The sequence below is a fragment of the Seriola lalandi genome, unplaced genomic scaffold, assembly GCF_002814215.2.
Source record: "Seriola lalandi dorsalis isolate HSWRI2012SDOR001 ecotype SW California unplaced genomic scaffold, Sedor1 jcf7180002054861, whole genome shotgun sequence".
Lineage (NCBI taxonomy): Eukaryota > Metazoa > Chordata > Actinopteri > Carangiformes > Carangidae > Seriola > Seriola lalandi.
In genome coordinates this window covers 3,796,244-3,806,247 of record NW_019525414.1, presented here as the reverse complement: position 1 = coordinate 3,806,247, position 10,004 = coordinate 3,796,244, and the positions used below count along the sequence as shown (strand labels likewise).

Here is a 10,004-nt window from a genome sequence, read left to right as displayed (position 1 = left end):
GGAGGGAGGGGGGGAGGAGGGGGCTGTCAGCCTGGGTATGTCACGGCCATGTGGGTGGTTGTCTACATGCTCACACACTCACATACACACACACAGCTAGAGTCACGACTGCTCTTAGACAAACTATTCTTGTATACACTATATTGCTGGCATGCTCCAAGTAAAATCCCCTGCTTTGGAGGGGAATTCTAAGGAACAGGAACAGGTGTGTGTGTGTGAGAGTGTACATGCATATATGTGTGTGAGGCTGACAGGCATATGCACTTGTGTGTTTTCCCTGATGTTGTGAGAAGAGCAATAAAGAAGCGTGAGGTTGAGAATTTGTATTTAACAGATGTGTGTCTGACAGATATGACTGGCTGAATCCATAGAAGGGTTGTTCTGCTGTTGTGATGCAATGTTTCCCTCCTATTTCCTACAGTCAGGGCCTTGTGTGGAAGTAGCAGAAGTATCAGAAAGTAATCCACTGTCCTCAAATGCTGGAGCTGGAACTTGTAGAAAGCCCTGAAAGGAAAGAAGAAAGGAGGAAAAACCTTTTTTCTGGCAAGGCACGAAAAAAAAGAAAGTAGAGAAATGAGCAGAACTATGTGGCCTGCTCATCCTGGGGGATGTTTTCATCTTTCTGCCCCCCCCCCCCAAACTCTTCTTAACGTCTGCCATTTGAGAGACTCCAGAGGGGCTGCACCTGTTTGCCTCTTGGCTAGGAGCCCCTAAATCCCTCCTCCTGCCCCCGTCTGCCACTCATGCTGCCGTGCCTCCTGGGATGGAAGGAGCGAGGGAAGGGTAGGAAGGAACGGGGAGGAGTGGTGGAGAGCAGGGTTGCGTGTGGTGGAAGGGATAGCTGGAGGGCTTGAAGGCGTTTGGGAGTAAGAGCAGTGGTGTAGGCATAGACCGAAAGACAAGTTTCAAATCCAAGTCCACTCTCCCACACCGGACAGACCTTACTCCTGTGGAGCTTTCTCTTTCATGTTTTGACTCACCATTTTCTCTTTCATTTCTGTATTTTCTCTCGCCTTTTGTCTTCTCTCTCCTCTGCAAACCCACATCCGCTCTCACTATCTTCCCTGTTAACTTCTCTCTTCAGCCTGTCAATCCCTTGCTCTTCTACCATTTCCTACTGCGGCTCAACCTCCGTTACTTTCCTTCTCTCGCTGCTCCCATCTCCCCCTGTGACAGGACCACGTTAATCTGCAGTGACCTCTTCAGGTCACATTAAAGGTCACCCAGCTTTACTTCCTCACGACCCTAGGGCCACACTCTCCTCTTTATCCCTTCTTTTCTCTGCTTACTCCTGATAGCTTTGGAAAAAAATAAACACTCAATGCACCAACTTTTTTCCCCATCAGTTTGGTTTTTGATTAGAAAGGTATGGTGTGTTGGAAACAGGGACGCTGCTTTAGTGCTGCAGACATACCCAGTTGACCTAACAGAGAGTATTGGAAGATTTTTTCAGTATTACTTTATAATTTATTCACAAACAGTACACACAACTTGATGATATCTGGCTGGAGGCTGAGTGTCAATCTCAGAGATTATGTTGTTTTGGTTTCAGTTTGGCTCGTGGGTGCCAGCTACACTGACATTTCTATCATGGCTATTAAACCAATTTTTGCTCTAAGCTTGTAAATTATTTCAGCTTTTGATGAGAATGTTTTAAGATAATATTTTGTGTTAAATGATTTGATGCAGTGATTCCCAACCATTTTCTGATGTACTCCCAAGGCTCTGTCAGATCATCTTGCCTCAGTGACACCACATGGCGCCTTACAGATGTGTGTGTTTCAGTTTAAAATCACATTTGTGTCAATATTATTAATTATAGAAAAATAGAAATATTAGCAAACAATTCCTTTTAATAATCTATTTCAATCCTTTATATATTTCAATCCTTTTTTTTTTTTTTAAATCAAATTTCAATTTCTTCTTTTTGAAAGTAATTGAGCTACTTCACAATCTTCCACATCTCCCTGGCAACTGCAGAAGTACCTCCTTGGGTGTGCGAGTAGCGCTGGCTGGGAATTACTGATTGAATTCTTTTAGGAGGTGTTTAATAAGCAAGATGACACAACACAAAATAGCCAGTCAATACTACTCAATAAGAGTCTTGATCCATCTCAACTGTACATTTGAAGAGAGAGCTCAAACTTAAAAAAGATGTGTACAAATGGCCAAAATAAGAATAAAAAAACATTGGTTTTTGCAGACAGTACCATCATATTTAGTACTTTAGTGTCTTGGAATAGTGAATCCTGTTGCTAAAATGTCTTTTTTTCTTTGTGCCATGTTGTGCAGAACCGTGGGCGCTTGGCTGAGAAACGCACCATCCCCCTTCCCCCCAACCGGGTACCCAAGAAGGAGCTGGCCTCCATCTTCAGCAGTGACGACAGTGAAGGCAGCGAGCGGGCCAGTGGGGATCATGCCCACATCAAGCAGGAGGACGAGTTGCATTACAGTATCATGAGAAAGAGGTGAGGCTCCTACTTTATGACTTCTATGGCCATGGCTTTAATGTAGTTTGAAGGGCGGCACAGACATGTTTGACGGTTGTGACCCATTTGAATATTATCCCAGACTTTTCTACCTCTTTTCTTATTTCTTACATTTTCCTCTTTTCTTTTTCTGTGTGTGGTTAGACACTGACACATATTATTCTAATTGCTTTGGCTTTTAATGTGGCTGAAAATGCATATGTTGTGTTATGAAATCACCATGAGAAATAAATTGAGGTGTCACTTTTTTTTTTTTATAAGAAAAAAAAAATAGAACCGTAATAAGTCCACTGATTTGTTTGCTTCTTTTCAGATCCTGTCTAAAAGCAGACAGATGCAACTTTTATTATTTCATCTAGTGATTTTAGGATAATTTTGAGGTGTTAAAGGCTCATTTTGAGACGAACAGACAAAGAACCGTGTTTCAAAAATATACTTAGTATACTTGCTTTTGCTTTGGGATGTCTAATGGAGGGATGTGTGCTGAGCTTTGAAAGTGTTAATTGGCTTGTTGGTTTGCGTTTTGTTGCTGCTGCCAAGTCTCAGTGCATCTGTCTTGACTTGATTTTGAAAGACAAGTCACCTGAGTCACCGCTGTCTGCTTCATCCCACCCTGAGCTGTGCTTGAGAGCGGTTTGATCATAGAGTCTTTAGTATAAAAAGAGTATAAGTTCTTATGTCTGAAATGGTTATAGAATAACTAGCTTTAGAATCTATTTTCATCTTGATGTGCAGCTGTTCTTGCTACTCAAGTAACAGTATACGCAAATATTAGAGCTGAGGGTTTGAAATAAGTGAAAACACAAACATACTCAGAGAGACAGACTAAGATTAATAATGAGAAGTAGCACTGCTCCTCAAAAACACATCAGCAACAGTAAAAACTCACAGTTTCACTGTACACTCCAACATGTATCTAGAAACAGCCTCTGGTTCCTCGACCTTCACACGTGTTATTTTCATCAAATCAGGAGGAAAGCAGAATACCTGACAGGAATGTTGTTCTGTTCTGTGTTGTCATTGCTATTTTTGAGAACTAGACTGCATCAAAAGTAGAATTTATTAGCAATACTGCTTATATGTTTTCAGAAATGTCAGTGTTTTTTTGTTTTTATCAAACAAGTCGCATTTTAGTGTGAATCAGTAAATGGCTGTTTGACAAATTGTCAAAATTGAAATTCTCCACAATAATGGATGGCTCATAAGTTGTGCACACATTAGATTGGGTTTTTGAAAAAAAAAAAAAAAAGTACTAAAAGCCTGTTTGGATTCAAGTGGATAACCTTGTTCATCTTTATACATGCAAACACACACATGCAAGGTTACAGTAAGGTCACCTTATTAAGATGAATCAAAAGGAGCGCTGCCTCACAATGATGGCATACACTCTGCTTTGTTAGGAACTTGAACTGAATAAAACATAGGGTTGTATATTTAATAATTGCTCTCTGTACAATAAGTGCTTTGATTCATGCGAAATTAAGAGAAAGTTTTAATCGGGAATAAACATCACATGGATTTGTGATTAGTTGGTATGTACATAAACAGATTTGTTTGATTCAGAAATCAGACAAGCTATGGACAGATATAATGTAGAAGATGTTCATTGATTAACCCCAGAAAGTCCCCAGCTGCATTATAAGCAGCTTGTGCAACCTCATTACAGAAGGGGATGTTTTTCATGTCTTGAGACTTGCGTGTGACACGGCGGACAGCACAGCAACTTGTGAAGCTTAAAATGGATCCACTAACCTCATTTGAGAGGGCTTCCCCTCCCCCTGACACTTGTGCCGCTGGCGTGTTAAGATGATAATGAATTTAAAGAACACTTATGACTAATATGTCAGGCTTTTACCCTTTGAAAGGCGGCGGACTCGCTGGAGCCGCAGCTCCGGTCTGTCGTGGGCATCCATCTCAGCCTTGCTTTATCCCCCAATGCGGGTCTGGACGAACGGGATAATGGGATGTCCAATCACGGAAATCTTATTTTCATTGACCGCAGCTTCGTAAGTGAGTCGTAGAAGGGTCTTAACAAATTGGATTTGGCCAATGGATGTGAAAAATACAGGGCCTCTGTATACATGTGTGAGTGTATCTGTGCTGTCTCATCCACACATCATCAAGGCTGGCGGCAGCACCGCGTCACACCCACTTGGCTGCTACAACCTGCCCACTGTAACTGCACTTTAATCTGCATGGGCACATCTGAGCAGCATTTGTGAATTATTTATCCAATTTTTTTTTTTTATCCTTACGAAATTCCTTATGCAGGAAAATTTTGGTGGCATTACATTAGGGGATATTTTACAGTCTCTGCCTCATTCCAGTTTTTCAGGGAATAGTTCAATATATATAATGTCACTTTGTGTAACATTAAAGAGGAGATTGTTTGCTTGGTTCAGGGGGCCAACTGTTGTGTGTTAAGGGGATTTGTCTGTCGTCAACAGGTGTTGTCTTCATAGCTCAGCGTTCTCATCAGGACGTCTTCTCAGGTTCATTATAAGCTGGTCCATCTTGTTTTAACCAGATTAATGTTAATAGTTGCCGGCTTTACACACAATTGTTTAATTGGTGCTCCATAGAGCCGCACTTATCCTGCTGAAGAAGCACGGAGCATCTCGGGACTGAATAGCAGCCAAGCCACAGAGCCAACCAAGTAATCATTATCACAGTAAGGTGTATACGGAAGCTCCTTGGGGTATCGAAGCCAGTGTGAAACACACAGGAACTGAAAGGTGGAAACAAAATCTTGTTTTGGTATCAGTACTGCAGATTGTTTGTATGTGACTTGGATTCGTTAACACTGATATATGGATTTCATCTCAGGCACTAAATATTTGATAGCAGTAACTTGTGATTTTAGTGTCTTACTCAAGGGCAAAACAAAGCCTACCTTAGTGTTTGTTTCAGTTGGCCGTAGATAACAAGGCTTTGATTGAAAATTGCTGACTGAGAGTCTGGGTAATTACCCGACAACCACTGTGGATTTTATAAGTTACACCCGCTGACGTCTACCTTTCAGCCTCTGCCCTGTAGAGAAAAAAAAACCCTCCATACCCATTATTAACCTTCACCAAGACAAACAAAGGCAGTTTCTCAGGTTTTCAATCATGCATGAGGCCATTTTCTATTTGATATACAAATGCTTTCATCTATAAAAGGGGAAAAATATTTAAGGTCTACCGACCTTTTTACCATAGACTGCCAAAAGTATAAAACACACCAGGCTGTTCAGTTTTTGTTCAGCATAGTCTAACTGTCAGACGCCATAACTGGGACTCTTTATAAGAACCATCTCGTCCTGTGCTCATCCACTCAGCAGGGAGACCGGCTGGTTGAAACAAGCAACATACTGAACTCAATATAACATCTTATTGGTTTTGGCTAGAGATTTTTGTCTTCACCAACAAGGTTCTACTTTAAGTTACTGTGAATGTAATTTTGACAGACCTCGTCATAGTCTTTAACCATCGTCTGCTTAATGTCGTTTTTTTTATTCCGGTGAAACTTTGACGCAGCGCGAGCTTTGGTGCGCACTGAGAGAAACCGCGGTAGTGTTTGTTTGAGGTTCATGCTGCCAATGGGACGTTTGGTGAAATCAGACACAAACAGAAGATGCTCACATTCCCAAACATTTCGAAGAATCTAATAGTTATTTCGTACTCTCACAGTTTTTTTTTCTCAGTTTCCCTTTACAGTCTGTCCCTCTGTATGACAACAGATCTTTTCCTGGAGTAGCACGGGCTCAGATTTGTCAACGGGGATGCTGTACTCAATCTGTGCAATAACCACAGAAAGAGGAAGACTTGATGCTGAGTTAGCTACTGTATGTCTATCGCATTTGACATTTTGTCCTCTGGCTTTATTGAACAACTGTGTCATTGCCTTATGCCAGTAAGGGGTCACGGACAGTGTGAAATTACTGGAAATGGCTCTCCCCTGAAGCTCTAATTAGTGAGCTTGGAGGTTTTATAGCTTTCTAGAGGAGCTTTCCGCTTCAAGAATTTTTGGCCTTGTTTACACCCGTTTACCATGGCAACAGAGTCACAGCAATTTAGTAGTTGATTGGGCGTTGGCTATCAGCAAGAGGTTCATTGTTTCCACATAGAGCAGTGTTGTGTCTATTAAGTCCCTGTCAAAATATAGGATTAACAAAAAGATGGCCGGTAGTGTTCCAGCAGTTTAGTCTCAGATTTGGCGTTGGCTTGAAGCATGAGGTTCATCATTTCCGCATGTAAAGAACACAATGTTTACTATTCATCATTTGCTGCCATTCAGTATGTTGAAATCAGCTGAAGATAATAAGAACTTTGGCCTCTCCTACAGTATCTACAGTCCAATGGTGTGCTCTTTGAAAGCTCAGAGGGATTACATCAGATACTGTGAATATAACAGATGTCTTCCTTTTTCATTCCAAACTTTCCTTAAATCTGTTGAAGAATTTCTTTCTGAGTTTGAAAAACGTGAATGATAATAGCTCATAAAATGTGAGCCAGAGGACAAATTAACATGAAAACCAGCAGCGTGTGCATGGATCAGTACAGGATGCAACATGGCGGACTTATCGTATATTCTATTTCCATTATACTTTTCTTTCCTTCCTTGGCTGCCTTATCGACCTCGTGTCAGCCTGTACAGCAGAGGAACAACAGGGAGAAGTGAAGCCCAAGTGAAGCTGGGCTACTCTTACTTATTTATGTATCTATTTCTGTATTTATTCATTACCATCTCTGCTTGCAGAGTTCCCAGTTGCGAGTTGGCTTTCGATCCAACTGTGAGCAGCATGACAATTGTGTTTCCGCTGCTCACAGGAATCAGACAAAACATAAAATGTATATGGAAAAGATCCATATTCCTGCTTTAAACTTTATGCCTCCTAAAGTATAGGTATTTCCTAAATAAAAGACTTGCATTTTATTTCTTTTTTTCTGCGGGGCATCGTAGAAACTTTACTCATTCCTGCTTTTTCTCAGTATTTTGCCCAAGTCCACATCTTATTACGCTGTGGTTGCTGAATTACATATTGCCCGGTTGTATTTGAATGTTGCTGTGGGCCACCTGTGCAGGTTGGATTGGGCTGTGTGTTGGGGCTGTTGTCTTGAGAGCAGAGGAGGGTACACAGTAAACCTGAGAGCACCAGATGTTATACAGTGACCTGTCTCTCTCTCTCTCTCTCTCTCTCTCTCTCTCTCTCTCTCTGTCTCCTCCTCCTTCTCCACTCCTCCACCTTCACATCCCTGCTGTCTGTCTGTCAGCACTTTCCCAGTGGTGGTGTGAGACATGGCGTCAGGGTGCCTGGGCTGCCAGCTTCTGCCAGCTCACACTGTGACCTCCAGCCCCGCCACCTCAGCTCCACGTGCCAATGCCGCAGCAGGCCACTGCTGGGCATTTATACTGAGTTGACTCCCCGTGCCAGGAGAATAGTCTTTCCACATTGTTTGGGCCATTTTGAATAGTAACGCCCCCCTTCTAATGGCACAAGCTTCCTGAACAAAAGAAAAAGCCTCAGGCAAATGATTTGGCAGATGAAGTTAATCAGCTCATGTAGGAATAGTGGACATTTTCTGGTGTTTTTTATTAAATTTGTATTGACATGTATGATTTATCAATAAATAAGCATTCCAATTACTGTGAGATTAAAAAAATCAGCATATTGTTATATTGAGTAGCTGGAACTGTGATAGTTATATTGTTAGTTTATTTAAAATGCATAGCCAGGAATCATTGAAAGAAAACAGCAGTAAAAAATTAGGGCTACTTGTCATAACGTTTCAAAGGTATTCGAACTTGGCATCGAATGCTTCTTTTCTTATTTTTGAATCAGATATTTCCTGACCAAAATCAGGAAAGCCTTTTTCCTTTACTCAATATATTCACTTTAGGCAAGCGTCTCTATTTACAACAGATGCGTTTTTAAATTAAGAAATCCCCAAACTAAGCTCATGAAAAAAGTATTGTTTTGGTATCAGTACCTGAACTGATACCAAAACAATACTTTTTTGGCACCAGTTTCAAAAATTATCGATTGATTAACAGACAAAATAGAAATTTAATTACTTGTACAGAGTTTGTGATATAATTTCAGTGATGGACACCAGTAGTATCCATGAGTGTTAACACATATTACTTATCCCAGTGTCTGGGTCAGTGTGTCTGTCCTGTGGCTGGGGATGAAGGGGCAGTATTGACCAGTTTAGGGATGAGCTGAGGATGAGATGATTGTCTCTGGCGTGCACCTGGGTGATAAGAAAGCAGCTCATGTCCTTCTTAGCTATCAGACCCAGCAGCCACAATATAACCCCCCACCATTCTCTCTGAGTCCCTCGTCCTCCCCAGCTAACGCTGGCCTTAGGAGCTCCTTTGGGAGCGCTGACTCAGGTGACTGGGTTTTAAACACCATCCCCACCCCCCTCTCCATCTTCCAGGGCTTGAGTATGACCTTGCCTCCACCCACGGAAAGAGAGGAGGGGAGGGGGTTGAGGGAGGGCAGAGGTGGGTGGGGATAGGACTAGGCTCTCATTAGCCCAAGCCGAGGCGGGACAGCTCAGGAAAAGTGCGCTAATTACCCCACTAACAATGTCCTTGCCATTCATGGCTTAGAGCAGCCACTTTGCCACAGGATAATAACCCCATCACCTCTCTGAGGAGTTCAGGATAGCATTATCATGATCACTTTAAATGATGGACAGAGGGTGGTGTTAGAACGCTGCTACCTGATTGATGGATTTGGCTGCAGTTTCTCACAGTGGACCGTGTAACTGCAGCGTGTGTGATGTGTGTTTTGTTGGAGTCACTGGGTGACGCAGATGCTTTATTATATGACTCCAAGCACAATTAAAAAACCTTCCCTGCATCTCATTTTCTTTTTGAAGGAAACCATTGGGCTCTCAGACACAGATAGCTACTAATTTTAGCAAGATACACTCTAGAAAAGAAGTCTATCATTAGTCTAAAGAATTTGCAGTCGCAGTCCAATCAAGCGTCTCCTTGCTTAGCAACCAGTGAGGACTGTTTTGTCTGAGACCGTTTTCTGAGTCATTGGTTCTCCGTGACTGAAAAGGTGACTGGTGAAGCCAGCATGGCCAGCATTAGGCTTTCTCCGCTCCCCTTCATTTTTTCTGTTAGCGTGTGGAAAACAGCTTGGCGGCCGACAGCCTGACATTACAGCAGGAGCCTGTAATCATGGGACTGTAAAAACCCAAATCCAGCAGCCGCAAACAGTGTGGCCTCGTCATAGTGGTGGCAGCTAAGAACCATTCACCGCTTTTGTCCCATAAACTGTGCTTGCCGTGTCATACCAGACCCCCTTCATAGATGATTCTGCTTTCAATAAAGTTGCCAGTTAAGCCCATAAAGCAGATTTCTGCTGACACTAGAGGAAGGTGCTACCATCAGACTGACATGTCTCAATGCTGCATGTTATTTAGGCTTATTTTGTGGACAAAGTGACAGTTTCCTGTTCTCTTGGGCTTTGGAGCGCTCTTCCATGTTCCATGTATGTCACAGTCATTTAAC

General features: G+C 42.2%; 1 protein-coding gene across 4 annotated transcripts in view; it reads left to right on the top strand.

The window, feature by feature from the left end:
• Positions 1 to 10,004, top strand: part of samd11 (sterile alpha motif domain containing 11) — a 50,342-nt gene that overhangs the window by 10,869 nt on the left and 29,469 nt on the right. For all 4 annotated transcript variants that reach the window (XM_023427397.2, XM_023427396.2, XM_023427398.2 and 1 more), the window contains exon 3: positions 2,293 to 2,468. In XM_023427397.2, coding sequence (XP_023283165.1) covers positions 2,293 to 2,468 — 176 coding nt within the window. The remainder of the gene's footprint in view (positions 1 to 2,292; positions 2,469 to 10,004) is intronic.